This window comes from Budorcas taxicolor, chromosome 2 (assembly GCF_023091745.1).
Source record: "Budorcas taxicolor isolate Tak-1 chromosome 2, Takin1.1, whole genome shotgun sequence".
NCBI classification, from domain to species: domain Eukaryota; kingdom Metazoa; phylum Chordata; class Mammalia; order Artiodactyla; family Bovidae; genus Budorcas; species Budorcas taxicolor.
Genome location: NC_068911.1, coordinates 14,493,434 through 14,515,875, shown reverse-complemented (window position 1 = coordinate 14,515,875; position 22,442 = coordinate 14,493,434). Strand labels below are relative to the sequence as shown.

The 22,442-nt window shown below is 38.3% G+C and overlaps 1 protein-coding gene across 2 annotated transcripts in view; it reads left to right on the top strand.

Annotated features, from left to right (window-relative positions):
• LOC128070359 (S-adenosyl-L-methionine-dependent tRNA 4-demethylwyosine synthase TYW1) overlaps window positions 1–22,442 on the top strand; it is a 140,194-nt gene that overhangs the window by 93,570 nt on the left and 24,182 nt on the right. For both annotated transcript variants that reach the window (XM_052663682.1, XM_052663687.1), the window contains exon 14: window positions 15,934–16,044. In XM_052663682.1, the coding sequence (XP_052519642.1) occupies window positions 15,934–16,044 (111 nt within the window). The remainder of the gene's footprint in view (window positions 1–15,933; window positions 16,045–22,442) is intronic.

The window sequence follows — 22,442 nt, the reverse complement described above, 5'->3', positions numbered from 1 at the left end:
TTCTATTTGTATAATTATAACCCATTACAATTCAACTACATCTTCCCCAGGGGAAAAGCAGTGATTATTTTTTGGACTCCTGGTCACCAGTTTCTAGGAGTGGTAGAACGTGGAGACTGAGGACAAGAATAGGAGAATGGGTGGAGACCATCTTATTTTCCAAGAGGGAGCTAGGGTACACAGACCACCTCCTGCCCATTTTTTTTAAAGATGGTTCCATTTAATGGAGCTCTGTTTTGAATACAGTGGTTTCTTGACCAAAAATCAATTTTGTGTCCTAAAAAAATTCATGCAGTAGGAAAAGGCACGTTTGAAGAATTTAGCACTTAAAGGAAAATTTAGATTGAAGCTGGGAATTAGAGCGAATCAGTGAAATCCCTTCTAAGTACTGTGTTCATTAAATAGAAGGACAAAGGAAATCATATTGAATACAGTGAATGTTAATAACATTTTACAAATCTTTAATTAGTATTGGGTACTGTTCAGCTAATTTTTACTTCTCTGTTCCTTGTTTGCAATAACATTTCAGACTCTTCTACAGCAACCACATGGTAATTGCAAATTTGTTTCTGTTTCTGTGTAGTAAATGAAGGATTTGTTTTTTCTTTCCTGTCTGACCCATGACTAATTGACTTTTAACTTGCACTGTAGGTCAAAAACCCAGAGAATTTGATGCTTGAAATGAAAAGCCTGGGGATAAATTTTATTTAACCTATTTAGTTTACCATATTTTAAAATATCTTCCTCAACACATAGAGTTAACTACCTGTGGTGCCACCCATAGTAACTTTACACCAGACCTCACCAGAATTTAGTGAAATTGAAGGCAGGAGGGGAAGGGGACAACAGGAGGATGGGATGGTTGGATGGTATCACCGACTCGATGGCCATGAGGCTGAGCAGGCTCTGGGAGTTGGTGATGGACAGGGAAGCTTGGCGTGCTGCAGTCCATGGGGTCACAGAGAGTCAGACACGGCTGAGCGACTGGACTGAACCGATAGGTTCTAAGATGCAGTTTTATGGCCTGTGTTTGTTTTGTCTTTTTAATTATTGCTCATGACTATAATCCAAAAACCTTCACTGTTCTGCTTTTTATTTTCTATCCTTTTTTTGTCTTTCACTAATATCTAGATCCTTTTTTCCCTAGCATATCCAGTAGTCGTGATTCAAAATCCCTGTACAAGGTCATTCAAATGTTCACAGCAAAGGGAAATATATACAGGAATAAATCTACAAGTGGTAGGATTTTACAAACGAGGAACTGGTGATTGACTTACAGACATCATGAAATGATCACCATTGGAAGTCTAATGAACATTCATTATCTCATATGGATACAAAAAGTAAAGAAATAGAAAAAATATATTTTCCTTGTGATGAGAACTCTTCGGATTTACTCACTTAACAACTTTCATGTGTAACATTCAGCAGTGTTAATTGTATTTATCATTAGCATCATATCCCTAGTACTTACTTATAACTGAAAGTTTGTACTGTTTTGATTTGTTACTATTTTTTGCTTTTGAGATATTTGTGATTTTCATTGACTCCAAATACTTTTAAAGACTTAACGATCTCTTTCTATATGTATACAGATACACACAAAACATATGTATGTATGTACATATCTATATTTATTTTTTCTAAGTATTCTACGAGACAGGGCTTCTTTTTCTCCTGTATGGATTATTGATCGGAGCTACATCATTATTGAATAATTTATCCTTTACCCCATGATTTGTAATGGCTGCTTGTCGTAATCAAGTTTTCATGTATTCATGGATGTTTCTGAACTTTCTACTCTTTTATATTGTTGTTGTTTTTTTTTAATCTTGCTCCATTAGCACATTGAGTTACTATAAGATTGATGTTTAGTGCAAAAGACCTCTCTTCTTCAAAATTGTTCTTGCTTATTCTTAGCCCCTTAATATATTTTCATATTTATTTTAGAATCATTTTGTCAGTTTTCACCCCCCCACACACACACCCACACATGCACATAACTTTCAGATATTGATTGGAATTACACTGAATTTATAGTTTAATTTGGGAAAATTGCCATCTTTATGAAGTCATGTCTTTGGTCTAAAGTCGCTTGTTCTGTCACTTTAATTTTTTTTTTGACTGAAATTTATCTTCTAATTGTAGATTCTGTTGGCTGTCTTTGTGAAATGTTACATTTCCACACATCTCTTGGAATTGTTTGCAGGCTCTTCTTGAGTAGGTGGTTGTTTTTGCTCACATGTGTGCTCTAGCAGGCGGCTAGGTCCAATTCCTGGTCACGAGGCTGTTTCATTATATATTTTTAGCCAGCTTTATCTATTGGATTTTCAGTTTTCATTTCTTCTATGTATCCCTGCCGCAGGGCTGGCTCAAGAGGTGAGCTTAAGGTACCCCTTTGTCCATTCATTTATTGGTAAATTATGCACATTAGATAAATAAGAGGATTTTGGATGAAAGGCTTAATTTTTGGTATTTTTGTGTCTGTATAGCAAGCACCAAATACCCCTCTTCCAGGCTCTTCTTGCTATCATTCCAGATTCACTGTCTTGTGAGTCACACATGAGGTAAAGTGCTGTACACGCAGTCTCATCTTGTCACTAACAAGCTTTCCAGGGAGGAAGCTTTATAGGCTTGCTTCAAGGACTGAGTCACCTTCTAATGAGTCTGGTTTTGCTTTTTGGTTTTCGTGTGGGTTTTTTTTTTTTTTTTTTTTTTTGCGGAGCCAAGCTTAGGTACAGGGAGATTGTTAATGGTAGATTAAAGACAGTCTGAACATCCCTCGACTATAAAAGCATATGCATTTGGACAGTTAATTCCCCAGGAAGGGAGCCTTTACCATTTAACATTTGGGGCTTGAACTTGTGAATTGTCACAAGTAATATTTCTGGAGAAATAGATCTATAGGACTTATTGATTTTAGAGTTGTGTGGTTTCTGGCTGCCCTGTTATTCCTTTCACATTTGCTTTGTCTCAGTGGGTTTTGTAGTAATAAGATGTGCTTTGGGTATATCCAGAAGTCCTTCTCGTTTCATCCTTTGCACACTCCCAGTGTTTCTGTCTGTGTCTGGTGCAGGATGATGGGGAGGTGGTTGCCTGAGGGAACTTTGTCAGAGATTTTACTTCTCTGTCAATATCCTCAGACTTTTAAGTCAAAGGGCTGCTTAGGTGACTGTGGTCTGTGTATGCCACCCTGGTGTAGGCCTTCACAAAATCTTCTGCTTATCGATTTGCATATCGATTTGCATTGTTTCTCTGACTTCCGCTTATTCTTATGTAGATAGGCTACCTCTCTCATTCACCTTGTGATAGCAGCCCCATAATTTTGTACTCATACCTTTCTCCCCGTAGAAATCTTCAGTTAATTTCAGTTCAGTCACTCAGGCGTGTCCGACTCTTTGCAACCCCGTGGATTGCAGCACACCAGGCCTCCCTGTCCATCACCAATTCCCAGAGTTTAATCAAACTCATGTCCATTGAGTCGATGATGCCATCCAACCATCTCATCCTCTGTCATCCCCTTCTCCTCCTGCCTTCAATCTTTCCCAGCATCAGGTGTTTACAGATGAGTCAGTTCTTCGCATCAGGTGGCCAAAGTATCGGAGTTTCAGCTTCAGCATCAGTCCTTCCAATGAATATTCAGGACTGACTTCCTTTAGGATGGACTGGTTGGATCTCCTTGCAGTCCAAGGGACTCTGAAGAGTCTTCTCCAACACCACAGATCAAAAGCATCAATTCTTCGGCACTCAGCTTTATAGAAATCTTAGCATTTTGTTTATTCTCTTTCATTGTTTTGGTTTTGTCTTGAGCTGTTTACATTCTGTCTCTCTTATTAATCATCTTTTCCCCTCTCATTGGTTCTTGTTTCTTTCCTTTTCCTTGCATTCCCATGTTTTATTGATAAATTTCTGTGATTGTGGCTCTCAGGTAACTAAAAAGAAAAGCATAACGTGAGAGTTGTGAGTTAAGTTTTATGTGGAGCAAAATGAGGACTGCAGCTTGGGAGACAGCATTTCAGATAGCTCTGAGAAACTGCTCCAAAGAGATAGTGGGGAAGGTAAGTATATATGTGATTTTGGTGAAGGGGGAGTACATGCAATCAAGCACATATTTTTTTTTAGGTTTCTGCCAGTCATTCTAGATGTGAGGAGGTACAAGAACTGGGCACATAAAATCGGCTTCTGAAAATAATCGAACTATCTGAAGACCTGTCATGCCAATTGTTCCCCTAGCACAGAGTGCCTCATTTCTGCTCTCTGCTCTGAACTGCTTTCATAGGGTGTTGAAAACCAACTGGTGCAGTAGCACATGATTTAATCCTTGTAGAGGTAGATGGCAAGTGCCAATGGCATGTGTCAGTTTGTAGTTGACACAGGACACTAGTCGTTTTTACACTGTAAGAACAGTCCTGTTCAAAAGGCCAATAGAGCTTTCTCTCTTCCATTCTATTCTAACCTCCAAAAGATGGAAAAACACTGCTCCATATTACTCATTTGCTTTTCTGGTGTGTAAATACGACTGCCTTTTAAAAGAATCCTCTCGTGGGGTTTGTTTTTCCCTGCTCTTAGTTACGTACACTTTCTCTTTATACAGCTGCCAGTGCTCTTAGTCTCTTTTGTGTTTGCGTCTTGAGCACCTCAGCTTCCTCTTCTTGTTGGTTTTCAAGAGATGGACTTAGAGTTCCCCTTTGACCGTACTTCCACTATGCAGTATGCTCCATGTCTGCCAGTTAGTTCCACATCCTCAGATTCAACCAACTGCAGAGCAAAAACGTTTGGGGAGGACAAAAATTCCAGAGAGTTTCAAAAAGGAAAACTTAAATTTGCCTTGCAACTGTTTACATCGCATTTACATGATATTTCCAACTATTTACATAATATATACATTGTATTAGGTATTATAAGTACTCTAGAGATGATTTAAGATGTAGAGGAGGATGTGCATGCATTATATGCAAATACTGTGCCATTTTATATTAGAGATTTGAGCATCTGAAGATTTTGGTATCTGTGGTTGTCCTAGAACCAACCCATGAATATTGAGTGTTGACTGTATGCATACATTATAATGTGATTGTGTGTGTGTGTACATGTATGTGTATATATATAAAATTTTTTAAATTATATGTGATTTCACCTTCCTTCTACTCCTTCACATAAGCAACATCTTCCTTCATATTAACCATGTTACTAGGAGGATGTCAAGCCGGTTTTTTTCCCTCTTTGCTATTATAAGTAGCACAGAGGTCCATGACTCTTCAAATTCAGGCCACATTCTTTCTCATATTCAGGCTGATTTGCATGGTCTTCTGAGGCTCAGCCAAACCTAAGGCAAATCTTTTTCGACTTCCTTTACCAGATTTCTGGTTTTTGAGCATAGGATTTTGTTTGAGGGATCTGTTTAAGGATAATTAAGATCAGGCATATCAAGAAACTTTTAAATTGATCTATTCTCATCTAAAGAGTCAATACTATTAATATTAAAAAGTGTGTGTGCAGGTTTTCTGACCCCACTACTTTTTTTGTATTTCCTTCTCAGATTTTTGTGTTTCTCCTGTGTATATGTATTTATGTCATTAATACTGTAGTACACGTACAATTTTGTTTTTAGCTTTTTAAAATTTCAGTGCTGTTACATAAAAATTACCCCTTATTATTAAACTTTCTTTTAAAACAGTTATTCTCAATAGGAGCAAAGGTACAAGAGAAAAACAGGTCTCCCACCCCCTTCCTTCCTTTTTTCTGAGAATCACATGTGTATGGAGCTCTCTTACTGTTAGGATGATGTTTCTCTGCCATGTTCAGGTTCATAACTGGTGTTCTGAAATAATCATCTTTAGCGTTAAATAGCTGTATCATAAATCTTCTAGCTATTTCTTGGGATTGAGATATTTATAATATCTCATTATTACACATAAAGCTGGAATGAACCTTCTTGTTCATCAGTATTTGTCCACAAATTTTATCATTTCCAAAGGCTTACATCTTTAGAAATGTAGTTATTGGATCAACAGATTTGAGTATTTTTCAGAGACTTTAATCATGTTGCCATGCTACTTCCCAAAATGTTTGTAGTGAATTATGCTTTTACCGTCAGTGAATGAATTTCTCTGTCTTGCTATACTCTAGGCAGCAGTGAATATTGCTATTTTAAAAAAATCTTTGCCAATCTGGTAAGCCAAAATGGTACCTCATTACTGCTTCAATTTGCATTTCTTTGATTACTGGTAACTCAGAGCTGTGTTTTAGGAGACCATTTTATCTTGTTTTGACACACAGCCTCAGCTCAAGTTTGTCTTGAATTGCAACTGTCAAGATAAATTGTTGAAATTAAGAACTGTAGTCCTGGGATATAATAACCTCATCTAGAATATGTAGCACTGCAAGATGCCTAATTAGAGGGAACAGAATTCTAACTCATAACTATATATTTTTAAACCTTTTTAGTATGGATTTTTAAAACATTCAAGAGAGCAGAGAATAGTACAGGGAATTCCTATGTAACCATGATCTTAGCTGTCATTTTCACCTCTCCTTCTGAGACTTATAATGTGTATGTTAAACACTTTAATCCTCTCCAGTATTCTTGCCTGGAGAATTCCATGGACAGAGGAGCCTGGCAGGCTGCAGTGCATGGGGTCACACAGAGTCGAACATGACTGAGCAACTAACACTTTCACAGGTGTTTAAAGAGGAATGTAAATAAACCTACAACCCTTCTGATCCTTATAAGTAAGCACTATTAGTGGCTTGATGTGTTTCCTTTAGGATTTCTTTTCCTGTTGGATTTTCTTCACTCAGTCTTATAAAACTGTCCTTGCCATCTTTCCTTGATCTACATTTTCAATTTTTCATAAAAGTTTAAATTAGTTGATTACTTAGTTAATTTATTTTGGGAATAATTCTATAATAGTTTTCTTACCTTTGAATATGAAGAATACTTCACTTGGGTCATGAGTTATATCTTTGAATTTATTTTCTACTTTTTTGCTTTATTTGACCTATCAGATTGACACATTCTGTTTTGTCTTCCATGAACAGTATCAAACTTAATTAAGGGACTTCCCTGGTGGTCCAGTGGTTAAGTTTCTGTGCTTCTAGCGCAGGAGGCCTGGGTTCGATTCTTGGTCAGGGAACTAGCTCCTGCATGCCACAACTATGAGCTCACACACCACTACTAAAGATCCTGCATGCTGCAGCTAAGACCTGGCACAGCCAGACGAAACCAAACAAAAACAAAAAGCAAAAAAATGACTCTTGATTAATTAAAGCCATTTTAAGAATAGATACGCTTTCTAAGGTCTTTAAAAGAATCATTGCCCAGTTTCTAGTATTGGCGAACACATATTCCTTTCATTTTAAAAACAATGGTTGTCAGTGAGGGATTGTTTCACTTTTAAGTTGTGTTTTGTTTTAAGAAGTTCAGAATCATGTTTTTTGACAAGCATGGTACGATCTGGTCAATATTCTATCTGGTTTTCATGGCTTGTGGAGCCAGGCAGGAGTGTTGAAATCTTGTCTTGATGGTTTCCTGGCTCCTCTCCTCTTTTGTTATTAACCGTTGTTGCTAATTTCTTCTCTGACTTGAGTTTGTTCATTTGCTAGAATAGAATGTAGATTATACAACAGTTGACACTGTGGTTGCTTCGTTCACTGCTAAATCTCCAGCACCTAGTGTTAACACCTGGTGACTGTTGGTTGAGTTGATATCTGTGTGATCAAATGAATGGATCTGTGTAACTGCTGGTGGTGGTGGTAGCCGAAATTTATTCATCGTTTTCTCTCTGCGGGGCTGTGTTCTAGGTTCTTTGTTTTAGTCCTTCTAATTTAACAACAATACTATGAGATACAGATGCTGTTACTCTTCCTCTTTTACAGAGGGGCAAAGAGCTCACCTAAGCTCACACAGCTGACTCAGTAGCTTCATTGCTACTGTGTACTCTTTTCCTCGTTTTATACTTTTTTCCTCTTTCTTCACTCAGGCCTTTTCTACTTTGTACTTGAGGACTGCCTCCCCATGCAGTTCCCTTTGATGAGCATTTAACATCTACCTTTGGAATTTTGACCTCAATTTTCACTTCATGTGTTTTCAGTCCATGTATTGCTAAGGCAATGGCACCCCACTCCAGTACTCTTGCCTGGAAACTCCCATGGACGGAGGAGCCTGGTAGGCTGCAGTCCATGGCGTCGCGAAGAGTCAGACACGACTGAGCGACTTCACTTTGACTTTTCACTTTCATGCATTGGAGAAGGAAATGGCAACCCACTCCAGCGTTCTTGCCTGGAGAATCCCAAGAACGGAGGAGCCTGGTGGGCTGCTGTCTACAGGATCACACAGAGTCGGGCACGACTGAAGTAACTTAGCAGTAGCAGCAGCAAGAAACATAATAAGTTGAAACTCAAATTTAAAATCTGTCACAAAGATCTGATCTAAAGTCTAGAGGTGAACTTCCAGGTCTCTCGCTGCACAGTCCAGCTGCACATTTGTTGGGATGTAGCTTTCAGATCACCCTGCCCCCCATTTACTGTGTCTGTTCTCACCACTAGGGGAAAAGAATCTTAGACTCTTAAATTAAACAAATACATGTCATGTTGAGGTTTGGCAGAAACCAACACAATATTGTAGAGCAATTATCCTTCAATTAAAAATGAATAAATTTAATGATTAAAAAAAACCAGAAATACATGAAATTATAATTGCCAACTACTTGACTTTTTTTTTTTAACAAGTCACATTGTGACATTTCACAGATCACATTGTAGCTTGAACAGAAAGTAGCTAAACTTTTTGCCTAATTGGATACTTTTCATCTTCATTTTTATATTCCGTAGTGTTCAGTTCAGTTTAGTCGCTCATTCATGTCTGACTCTTTGTGACTCTATGGACTGCAGCACGCCAGGCTTCCCTGTTCATCACCAACTCCCAGAACTTGCTCAGACTCAGGTCCATCAAGTTGATAATGCCATCCAGCCATCTTATCTTCTATCATCCCCTTCTCCTGCCTTCAATCTTTCCCAGCATCAGGGTCTTTTCCAGTGAGTCAGTTCTTCGCATCAGGTGGCCAAAGTATTGGAGTTTCAGCTTCAGCATCCATAGTATTGGGTTGGCCAAAATCTTTCCATAAGATGTAACTTTTGACTGACCCAATATTACACCATCCATTTCCCCTACTAGATAATATGACACATTCAGAAAATCCTGCAGTAATAACCAATCCAGAAACTATACAAATTTAATTTGCTAATTAAATCCCCAAATTGGGGGAAAAGATTTTTTATTCAAATTAAATTACTACAGTCCAGTTTGTACTCCAATTTTCCCTCTCTCTCTCCTGTGTTTTTTTTTTTAATCTAAAAGGATAATATAAAGTGTTAAGTATGTCCTTTGCAAAGGCAATTGCAGTTCTCACCTCTCAAGCATCACCTGTACTCAGTTTTTGTTTTAATTTGATCGAACTGGAGTTTAACTCCACTTTCTTCTATAGACTTTAGGAACTACTTTAACTAATTTTATATAGACTTTAAAGTCTCCAAAACTGTCCCATTGAACAGGCTCCCTACAGACACAGTGAAACCCAGAATGTGAATTTGATCATTTGAAATAAAATCTAATGACATTCCTGTCTTTGTAACCCCATAGTAGTGCTTTTCTTTGCCTTTAATCATCTGAACATTAGTATGCTGTAGATAAAAGGTAAGTGTAGTAAAATCAGTTACTTCTGTTGATCAAAAGATATGCAGAAAGTAAAAAGGAAAGCCTTAAAGCAGATGAAAATATTTCTGATATAATTATAACAGAGTTCTTATAGCCAGGATATATAAAGAATTTGAAAAACCTGGTAGTAAAAAGACCATTATCCCCATAGAGAAATATTCAAGACGCTCGAACAAACACTTCACAAAAGTAGAGATTAGAATGGCCAAAAACATACTCAACTTCATCAGCAGACAGACAGATAATTTTTCCCCAATTTGGGGATTTAATTAGCAAATGTAATTTGTATAGGTTCTGGATTGGTTATTACTGCAGGATTTTCTGAATGTGTCATATTATCTAGTAGGGGACATGAATGGTGTAATATTGGGTCAGTCAAAAGGTACATTTGGGCTTTTTCATTACATCTTATGGAAAAACAGACAGTAAACAAACAGACAGACAAAATAGAACAGCACAGCAATGGCTGAAGTTTTAAAAGACTACCAGCAAGAGTTGTTGAAGATGAGAAGCAGCTGGAACTCTGATCCACTGCAGGTGGATGTGTGGTCAAGTAACCTTGAAAACCGGTCTGGCAAAATACCTGCGCTTCCTGTGACGCAACATTTCCACTCTTAGGAACATCAAAGAACTGTGTCTTATCAGGAGTCAGGTACTGTAACACTCTGCAATGGTGTTTTGTAAGAGACCATCCTGGGAAAACAACCAACCAACCAACAACTTTCACTAGTAGTTAGTATTTTCGTATTCTGGAGTACTAAACAGCAGTAAAAATGTATCTAAAGCTAGAATCACCATCAAATTCAGTGAATGAAATTCAGTGAAAGAAGCAGACATAGAAGAATATATGTCATAATAGCATTTCATAAAATTCCCTAAAGCAGAAAAAGCTAAACTCTAGTGTTATGAGAGATTATAATGTTATAACAGCATTGTTTTTCTTTTAATTTTTATTGGAGTATAGTTGATTTACAGTGTTGGATTATTTTCAAGTGTACAGCAAAGTGAATCAGTTTTATATATATTATATTTGAAATATATTTATATATAAATATAGAAAATATACAAATATATTTATATTTAATTTATATATTTATATTTATTTAGTTTATATATTTATAAAATATATCTATATATTTATATAATATATTTATATATTTATACATTTATTTATTTTATTTATATATTTATATTATATAAATATTATCTATTTATATATATTGTATATATTTATACACAATATTTATATTGTATATATTTATACACAATATTTATATTGTATATATATTTATATATTTCTTTTCCCACATAGGCCATTATAGAGTATTGAGTAGAGAGATCCCTGTGCTATACAGTAGGTCCTTACTAGTTACTATTTTATATATAATGTTGCGTATACATCAGTCCCAATCTTCCAACTTATCCTTTCCTCCACCCCTGCTGCTAAGTCACTTCAGTCATGTCCGACTCTGTGTGACCCCATAAACGGCAGCCCACCAGGCTCCCCCATCCCTGGGATTCTCCAGGCAAGAACACTGGAATGGGTTGCCATTTCCTTCTCCAGTGCATGAAAGTGAAAAGTGAAAGGGAAGTCACTCAGTTGTGTCCGACTCTTCGCGACCCCATGGACTGCAGCCTACCAGGCTCCTCTGTCCATGGGATTTTCCAGGCAAGAATACTGGAGTGGGGTCCCATCGCCTTCTCCCCGCTCCACCCCTAGGAACCATAAATTTTCAGCATTGTTTTATAACAGCTAAAAGGTAGAACTAATCTAGATGTCTATCAGTGGGGATATGGCTGAATGAATTATTGTATACTCATATAATGGAATGTTAGTTAACAAAATGAGCAGATCCCAACATACAGCAACATGGATGAACTGTATAAACACCATGTTGTGTGAGAGAAGCAAGACACAAAAGAATATATGGTTCTTTGTATATACATTTCAAACATAAGCACAAGTCTAATATTTAATGTTGAAGTCAGAATATCAGCTAGCTTTAGGGTGGAGGGAATGGATGGTGCTGGGCGGGTGATGGATATTTCTTTGTGTTAATCCCTTGGGTGATACATTTGTGTTTTATGTACATTTCTCTTTACATGATTTATTTCACAATTTGAGAAGGTTTAGCAATGAGAGAGAGAGTCTGCCTTGGATTCATTCTGCTTGGGTTCATATCCGAGCTCTGCTGCTTTCCAACTGTGTAACTTTGGGAAATTTATTTAGCAGCCCTGGGCCTCAAAATCATATCTACAATGTGAAGATAATAAACCTATTTTATAAGATTTGTTGCAAAGAAGAGACAAATATTGGAATCTTTGCTAAGATATTAAACACAACAACAGCTGGCACATAGTAAGGGCTGACTCATTGCCAACTCCTGCTATTGTTTTTGTTGGTATCATTCCTAGTTTATTTGTTGAAAAGAATTTTTAACTCCCATTGGAATTACATTATATTTAGAAATCTATCATGGCCCTCCGTGTAGGCTAGTTTTTTGTTATGATCTCAGAAAAGTTTACTTTTTTCACTGTCCATGTTATTTCATAAATAATCATCAAGTGTTTTATAGTTGTATTTTGTAAAGTAGAATTTGTGTTTTGTAATATATGTGTATATGCTATATAGATATAGATATATGTATATGTAGTTATATGTAGTGTATATATGCCATATAATAGCTAATACATATTATGACTTACTGCTGCCAGCATGGTTCTAAGCGTTATGTAGTAGTGAAAGTCGTTCAGTCGTGTTTAACTCTGCTACCCCATGGACTATACAGTCCATGGAATTCTTTGGGCCAGTATACTGGAGTGGGTAGCCGTTCCTTTCTCCAGGGCATCTTCCCAACCCAGGGATCAAACCCAGGTCTCCTGCATTGCAGGCGGATTCTTTACCAGCCTACCCACCAGGGAGGCCCAAGCATTATGTAGATGAACACTTGCAGTCGTATGCAAAACCTGCATTTTATGCAGGGAGGAACTGAGTCAGAGAGTTAAAGATGGCTAGTGTGTGGTCTGGGATTCAGTCTGGCCTGGCTTCCCTGATAGCTCAGTTGGTAAAGGATCTGCCTATAATGCAGGAGACCCCGGTTTGATTCCTGGGTCAGGAAGATCCCCTAGAGAAGGGATAGGCTGCCCACTCCAGTATTCTTGGACTTCCCTTGTGGCTCAGCTGGTAAAGAATCCACCTGCAATGCAGGAGACTTGGGTTCAATCCCTGGGTTGGGAAGATCCCCTGGAGAAGGGAAAGGCTACCCGCTCCAGTATTCTGGCCTGGAGAAATTCTATGGACTGTATAGTCCATGGAGTCTCAAGGAGCCGGACCAACTTTCACTTTCAGAGTCCACATCTATCCTACCACTCTGCTAGGAAACCTGCTCATTTTTCTATTTTTATTTGGTCACTGGCCAATTTGACTTAATCTGATTTTTACTGGATTTTCTTAGGTTTCCAGGAAGCCAACTATATCATTTGCAAGTACTTTTTTTTTTTTTTTGGTATACTATTCAATTAGTCTTGTTCTTGCCTTATTGCTTTGACTTTAACTTTCAGAAAAGTGTTTATAAAGATAATAGAGTGGACATTCTGCTGTTAGTCTGATTAAATGGAAATACCTCTGTTTTTTGCATCTATAAGAATGACATGGACTATTGACTCAAGGGTGTTTTCTTTATGTTAATGGTATATTTTTTAATTTTTGAGTTTACCAAATGGTTTTTCGGTTGTTCATTCTGTTTTGTTTTAAAATCAGGGATGGACTTTAAACTACATCTATAAGATGACTGATTTTTCTGTGTCACAATATTAATGTGATAAATTATATTAATACATAACCTAATATTGAATGGGCTTCCCTGGTGGCTCAGATGGTAAAGAATCCCTCTGCAATACAGGAGACCCAGGTTCAGTCCCTGGGTTGGGAAGATCCCCTGGAGACGGAAATACCCACTCCAGTGTTCTTGCCTGGAGAATTCCATGGACAGAGGATCCTGGGGGGCTACAGTCCATGGGTTGCAAAGAGTCAGGCATGACTAAGTGACTTCACTAATACTGAGTCATCTCTTCTTTTCTAGAATTTTTAACATAATGCTGGATTTTATTTGCTTCGGCTTCCCTTGTAGCTCAGTCAGTAAAGAATCTGCCTGCAGTGCAGGAGACCCGGGTTCAATCCGTGGGTTGGGAAGATCCCTGGAGAAGGAAATGGCAACCCACTCCAGTATCCTTACCTGGAAAATCTTATGGACAGAGGAGCCTGGTAGACTGCAGTCCATGGGGTCACAAAGAGTTGGGCACGACTGAGCGACTAACACTAAAATTTCAGTAAGATTTTTGCATGTATAAATACAAGTGAGATTGGTCTGCAGCTCTCTACCATTTTTGTTAGGTTTTGGCATTGGGTGAGTTCTAGCTATGTAAAGGAAATCTGGAAGGTGTGTGTCTTCTCATGCTTTGTATACTGCATTTTAAAAATAAGTTTTGAGTACGTTTTCTAAAGTGGCCGCCTAATGATATTCATCTCTTCATCTCTTGGTTATCTTCAGATATAAGCAAAAGTAGAGAGAGAGATTGGTATCTTTTAATGGAAGTATAGTTGATGTGCAATATTATGTAAGTTTCAGGTGTACGATATAGCAATTCACAAAAAGATTATATTCCATTTATAGTTATTGTAAAATATTGGCTATAATCCCCTGTGCTGTATAATATATCCTTATGGATTATTTTATACATAATAGTTTAGATCTCTTAATCCCCTACCCCTATCTCCCTCCTCCCCCCTTTCCTCTCCCCACTGGTAACCACTAATTTATTCTCTGTATCCGTTTCTGTTTTGTTATGTTCACTGGTTTGTTGTATTTTTTTTTTAGATGCACATATAAGTGATATCATTCATTGTTTGCCTTTCTCTGACTGCCTTATTTCACTTAGCATAATCTCCTCCAAGTCCAACCATGGTGTTCCAAATGGCAAAATTTCATTATTTTTTATGGCTGAGTAATATTCTGTTGTTTATATATACCACATCTTTATCCATTCATCTTTTGGTGGACATTTAAGTTGTTTCCATATCTTAGGAATTGTAAATAAATTCTGCTGTGGACATTGGGGGACATGTAGAGATTAGTATCATTCTTTCCAGCTCTCATCTCACTTTGTCTTTCTCTTGAGTATAATGAGCCTTGCTACTTAAAGCATGGTTTGAGGTTTAGCAGCATGGATATTGCCCAGGAACTTGCTTCAAATGAATGCAATCGTGCGCATATAACCACAGGCACCAATCAACTTTGTGTATTCTACTCGTTATATAGGCAAGTCATAGGTTCTGCCCCCACTCTTGTTGTAGATTTTAAGCTACCATTAATCAAGTTGCTTTGAGATGTTTGAGTGAGTCCTTGAACTTTTCACAGTTTGTCTAGGGTCCTGGAAGGGAAAGTCAAAGGGTATAAGGTTTTTAAAGCCTTGCATGACTGTTGTCTAGTTGCTTTTCAGAAAATCAGTACCTTTTTTTTTTTACATGGCAGACAAACAAATGGCAGCATTGACAGTTCATCAATGTGCCTTTTCTGCCAGCTAGGGACCATTAAATAATAAGGAAGCAGGAAAAAGGAAAAGTGTAAATTAAAAATCCTTACCATAAATAGTTTGATAACGGAGAGCCTGAAGGTTATTTGAATTCATTTTTGACAATCTGAAACTATTTAGTCAATTTACTGTTTCTGATCAAGTGGAATTCAGTGTATTTGTTAAGAAACTTCTGGGTATCTTATCTAGCATTAATGACTCAGACAGTAAAGAATCTGCCTGCAATGCAGGAGTCCCAGGTTCAATATCTGAGTCAGGAAATCCCCTGGAGAAGGGAATAATGGCTACCCACTCCAGTAGTCTTGTCTGGAGAATCCCATGGACAGAGGACCCTGGCGGGATACAATCCATGGGGTTGCAAAGAGTCAGACATGACTGAGCAAGTAGCACTTATCCAGTGTTAGATACTGTTAGTGAGGGAAGAGAAATATGCCAATATTTGTGTCTATAAGGCTTCTGGGAGTCTTATGATATTATTTACATTTTTTTCATCTTTCTACAAAATGTAAACTTCAATTTTTAGAAGTTCATACTGGATTTCACCTTGCCTGGGTTTTCTGTGGGTTGAAGAAATTTGAAAATCTTCCAAGGTGATAAAAACAAAGTTATCTCTTCCTGTCTTTCAGCAACAGCGTACTGTCTACAGACTGACTCTAGTGAAGGCATGGAACGTGGATGAGCTCCAGGCCTATGCCGAGCTGGTGTCCCTGGGGAATCCTGACTTCATCGAGGTGAAGGTAAGCCCCTGGCAGCTAGTGCTGGGCCCACTTCCCCTGGCGCTTTGCTGGCCACGGTGGAGTTACAACCTTTTAAAACCCTACATGAGGTCCTGGATGTTTGATTTATTTATGCAAAAATATTAATCAAGATCTTGGCACTGTTCTAGCCATTGGGGATAAGAACAGTAAAGAGCAAGCATTTGCTCTCACATATAAAAAGCTTATAATTTTAGTGAGCCATAGACTGTCAACAGAAAATAAATGTACTGTCCACTACATAGTGACTTCAATATGCGGAGAAGTAGAACACCGTTATAGTGAGTAATTGTTTGACTTTTAAATAAACCTGTGCTATGGAAAACTTCAAATATATACAGAAGTAGAGAGACTGATGTAGTGAACCTCCATCCATCCATTACCCAGCTTCAAAAATTATCAGCTCATGTTTCAACTGTATTCCTATCCATTTTCCTGCCCTTACCTATTATTTTCAAGCAAATCCTCACATTATACCATTACCTATAGCTGTTTCCGTGTGTATTTTTAAAAGATATACACTCACTTTAAACACTTATTCAGAATACTGTTCTTACAACTAAATCGTTTTAATCGTAATTTCTTAAGTTTTGGGGCAGATAAGATTTCAGAGTCGACTGATGAACAGTATTTTTTTAGTTGAAATAGAGTTGATTTACAATATTAGTTTCAGGTATACAGCAAAGTAATTCAGTTATATATTATATTTTTTTCAGGTTATTTTTTATTATAGGTTATTATTAGATATTGAATATAGTTCCCTGTGTTATATAGTAAATCCTTGTTGCTTGTCTATTTTATGTATAGTAATGTTTATTGATTAATCCCATACTCCTAATTTACTCTTCCCTTTCCCCTTTGGTAATAACTAAGTTTGTTTTCTATGTCTGTGATCTGTTTCTATTTTGTATGTAGATGCATTTGTATTCTTTTCAAGATTCTTCACATAAATGATCCCCTGTAACATTTGTCTTTTTTTGACTTACTTCACTTAGTGTGATATTCTCTAGATGATCTGTGTTGCTGCAAATGGTAATATTTTATTCTTTTTAATGCCTGAGTAATATTCCATTGTGTATATACATCATATCCTCTTAAACCAGCTGTCTTGGTTATTTGAAAAGGTTAGTCGCTCAGTCGTGTCCAACTCCTTGCGACCCTATGGACTGTAGCCCACTAGGCTCCTCTGTCCATGGGATTCTCCAGGCCAGAGTACTGGAGTGGGTTGCCATTTCCTTCTCCAAGGTGTCTTCCCGACCCAGGGGTTGAACCTGGGTCTCCTATATCACAGGAAGATGCTTTACCCTCTGAGCCACCAGGGAAGCTGGGGTTTTTTGAAAATCTAGATCCAAATAAGGGTTAGAATTGGATTATTTCTGTCTTTAGTTTCTTTTAGTCTATTAGTTCTGCTAGTAATTGGTTCCCTAGTAATTTATTTTGTTGGAAAAAATGGGTCATTTATCCTGGTTAGTTCCCTATATTTAAATTTTAGATTTTGCCCTATTATATATTCTTTTGCCCCATTTTCTATGGGTTAGTAGTTAGATCAAAAGAAGATTGATCAAGGGGGTGTGTGTGTATGTGTGTGTGAGTGAGTGTGTGTGTGAGTGAGTGTGTGTGTTTGCATTTCAAGACTATTTCATTGGTGCCGATTTCCAGCAGGCGACATTTAATGTCATGTTTTTGCCCGTGTTTCTTTGGGATAGATACCTGTAAGTGGATTGATGTGTGAGAGGATACATGGATATGCTATTTTGCTAGATATTGTGGTTGGCTGTTTTAGATTTGATAAGCAGGAAAGTTTTTTGAGGAGATGGCTCTTTTAAAAATTGCTACCTGAGTAGGAAAAAGCAACACAATATTCAAAGGCTTGGGGTCAGAGCCTTCTGGGCAGATGACACAGCTGGTCTGCAAGAGGGCCTTTGTGACCTCTGGGGCGGTTGGAGTTGGCTGTGGTACAAGATGAATCAGAGAAGGGGGCTGGGGCCAGATTTTGTTTAGGCCTTTCACACAAGGATAACAGAATCAAATTTTATACTAAGTTTAATGATAAAACTTTTTTTTTATACTTGGTGTACTTGGAAAGGATTTTAAAAGCTAGAGAGTGATGAGATCTGATTCATGATTTTAAAAGATCACCCTGCTGTTTCTGTGAGTTGGTTTACAAGGGCAGTAGTAGAAGTAGGTAGACCAGTAACAAAACTTTTGCCAAGCAAGAGGTGTGACGGCTTGGGGAAGGTCTTTGGTGATATAGTTGGAGAGGAGTGGGTGCTTCCGTGATGAATTTTGAAAGTAGATCCAACCGAACTTGTTAGATGATGTAGGGAATGACAGAACAAAGGGAATCAAAATAGTACCTGGGTTTTTGGCTTAAGCAACCGTGTAGATGTGGAACGGTTTGCTGATGTGGAAAAGACCAATGGAGAAGGGAGGCCGATTTGGGGAGTGATCTCATGAGTTTTTGTGTCAGCCTGAGTAATTAGAGATAGCTTTTAAATATCTAAGGGTAGATTCAAATAAGCCATAGGTTATATAAACCTGGAGTCCTGGGGGTGAGACAAGCCTGGCAATAATGACTTGGAAGTCATCAGCATGAGATAGTAAGTAGTTAAAGCTGTAGAATATTAACAGGCAGATAATATGCCAGGCTTTCATGGACAACTAAGAATACGCAAAAATGAGAGAAAGTGACCAGAAAATTCACTTAGCCTCTCAGAGCTCCACTCTTCCGTTCATGTTTATGAAGCTGGGTGCACTCTGTCACGTCAAAGGGTATTTCAGTTTTAGAGCTGTCTTTTAGTAAGTTCAGCGTTCTGTATGACTGTCTTCTGGAGGGATGGGGAGGCTGGAGCAGATGAAATATTGCTGTCTGAGTGTGTAGCAATCTCTAGTCAGGTCAAAGACACTTTTAAAGTTGTTCTTAATTTCAAAAGGCTCCTCTTGGCAAGAACTCTAATGATGCAAAGATACAAACTACATCTTAAATATATGCCTTGGCTTAACAAAGCCTTGCCAGTGTCAAGGATTAGTGGTGGTTTAATTTATGACTTAGCTATTAAAGAATGTTGCTTCAAATTATATTGCAGTAAAACATCTATTATTAAGTGACTTGGCTGGATCACACCATCACCTTTTTTTCTCCTTCCTTCTTTCTTTGCAGTCATGTTTTCTGTAATGAACAAGATATTTTATAATCTGAAAAGAATCAACCAGAATAATTTCTTAATGAAAGATGACCACTTTGTAAACAGTGTAATTCTCTGATGGGCATTTTGTATTTGGGCAAACTATTGCTATAACTTGAAAACAGGTGAAGCCTTCTTGCCTGTAGCTGAGATGTTATAATGACATAGTTTCTTTCAAACAAGATTTCCATTTTACTGTTTTATCCCTGCCTTTAACAAATATTTCTGTGCTCTCTCCACGTGCCAGGCCTCATCAAAGCACCATAGGTACAGATTTTGTGTCTAAATTTGGATATGCTATTTGGGAAATGGATGTCTTGCTGAGCAAGGCCACATCTGCAGAAGTAAAATGAGCTACTTGGAGAGATTTTTTTTTTTAAATTGAAAAATTTTTGGAGAAGTGTGTAATCTAATCATGATGTAAAATGTCATATTTAAATTATAAAATATAGGGTAACAGAAAACAGTTTGTGTTGTACCAGGAGAAAGCATGTGATGGTCACTTGACTCTGTAATATCAAGTACCTGGGCCTTTTTTTTTTTTTTTTAATTTTGTTGATTGTTTGGTTTTTGACTGTGCTGGGTCTTTGTTGCTGTGTGTGGGCTTTCTCCGGTTGTGCTGAGTGGGTGCAGCTCCATTAGAGACAGGATATGGGTGTGAAGGCAGAAAACTAGGCCCTTTGACCTTTAGCAATCAGACGAATTAGGAAAAAATTCCCACACTGACACAGTGGCGCCTGGAGGTTCATCTCTTACCTGTGAAGGGAAGTGTTAGTTGCACAGTCGTGTCTAGCTTTTTGTGACCCTACGGATTGTAGTCTGCCAGCCTCCTCTGTCCATGGGATTTTCCAGGCAAGAATACTGGAGTGGGTAGCCATTCCTTCTCCAAAGTATCTTCCTGACACAGGGATAAACCTGCATCTCCTGCATGGGCAGGCAGATTCTTTCCCGTCTGAGCTACCAGGTAAGCCCATCCCTTATCTATCTCTTGGTAAAAAAACAAAAAAAAAAATGTCTCCCAGGGTCCAGCCTTCAAAAGGAGTTAGTGTTAAAGCTTAGTAGTACTCAAGGTCACATGAATGCTCCAAAGATGTGAAATTGATAACACAAGATGACTGGGATAGTGATATACGTGGGCTCTCAGATCCCCCTCATATCCTGTCCCTGGATTTCCTGGATGTGTGTGTGAATGTGGGGGGTGTAGCCATGTCTCTCATAGTCTCCAGTGGGGAAGATGTGTGAACCTTGCTGTATTCCTAAAGGTACTGATGTCATCTGGGACAGGTTGCTTACATTCATTGAGCCTAAATTTCCTCAGTATTAAAATTAGACTAATAATTTCAATTTAATAGCTTTAGTTGAGAATTCAAGGGGGTAACATATGCCTGGGTTCAATAACTGCTTAGATCACTTTCCATCAAGCATATTATTAAAAATGAATCAATAGAAGCTGCTTATTATATCGATTTTCTCTTTACTTTCACCTTTAGTCTCATAAAACATCTCTCTGTTCCATTCCCTGTAAATTATCATGTATTTTGGTTTCATCAGGCTTAAATGGGCCTCTGTTTGGTAGCCTGAGAAACTTAACCATCGTTATTTGCTTACTTGTTTAAGAAAATGTGTTTGGCGTTGTAAACATCTGCCTTACTGAGAAGCTTTCATAGCATAATCCATTTTGTAAATGAAATACTGTCTTTGTATTCTGTGCCTAGCACTGCACCTTGAGATGAGTAAGTGCAGTAATTATTTGTTGTCAAATGATTTAAAACCTTCTTCCCATTAGCACTGTGACTCTCGACAGAGCTCAGTCCTTGCAGAATGCCCCTTGCAAAGCAAATGACTTAGCATACCTCACCCTCTTTCTGCACACAAACGTTAAGGAATATTGGTCATATTGGTCAGATTCCTTATAACTGTTAGTTGTTCAAGTATGCAACAATACCTGAGCAGTGCTTTCAGTTGGTTTATAATCATTGAAGAGCAGAAAAGTCATGAAAGATATGAAGGAAATTTTGTATTAGAAAAGAGTTACGAAGTCTAATGTCATGGAAGAAATGAATGACTTGATCTTAGAACAGATTGGTTGAGGGTACAGAGAAGAACAAGGTACAGTTTCTGCCCTTTGAGAGCTCAGGATTTAGACACATCTTTATGCCCGTTATCTGATAAGAGATATGCACAAGACATGATGAATTTGGGATTAGATGGGATGAGGGTTTCTGGCAGAAGATCAGAAAAATGGTGGAAGTTTTAGCTGGGGAAAGACTGGACGCTGAGTCTAGTAAGAAGGCCTCAGGTGCTATGCTGAGAAATTTCGGCTGGTGTTGGGGTCGGCGGGGGGGCTGGCAGTGATTGAAACATTTTTAAAACAGTGACATGTATTGCTGCCAAAAGTCACGAAGACAACATTTCTTCTATCCTCAAAATGATCAGGGACAAAAGAATAATATCAGGAACCTTTTCATACCCAGTCAGTATAATTAGAATTTCAAGAGCCAAAATACTGCTCTTCCCATAGACTTTAAATCCCCAGGTGAACTTTCTAAGCAGCCTGTAAAAAAGACCTACCTGGTGGCCCCCATCTCCTGGAGCAGTGTGGTCCCTCCAGAAGACACCAGTGTAGTGTAATGGGGTGTGTGTGTGAGAGAGTCACTTAGTCTTGTCCTGCTCTTTGCGACCCCATGAACTGTAGCCCACCAGGCTTCTCTGTCCTTGGGATTCTCCAGGCAAGAATACTAGAGTGGGTCACATTTCCTTCTCCAAATGTAATGGTGTGGGTTGTGCTTTTCACCACAAATATGAAGACACCTAAGTGGTCCTGCTCTGCGGGAACTTTCTTTGTGTCTGCCTGTCACTCCTCAGCCTGCAGATATCTGGAGTGAGCGCTTTCAGCCGCCACATTGTTCCTATCTGTTTTCTTAAGGAGGTTGTTTTTTCAAAGTTGTGAGGAAAGAACACGGTACTGGTGATAAATGGGGTGGGGGTCGTGCTGGTAGGAGAAGGCGGCAGAGAGCTGTGGTCTGAGGGAAAAGGAGACATTTTGAGACAGTTCAGGGGCAAGTGTGATCAGGAATAAGGTCCAGGCGGGTCATCGGTAGACAGGAGTGTGGCGTGAGGTGAAGTAGCCCATGCAGAGTGGGGAGCACCGGAGGGGCGGCTGCTGGAGACCAGCTCACTGGTGGGTGCCGTGCT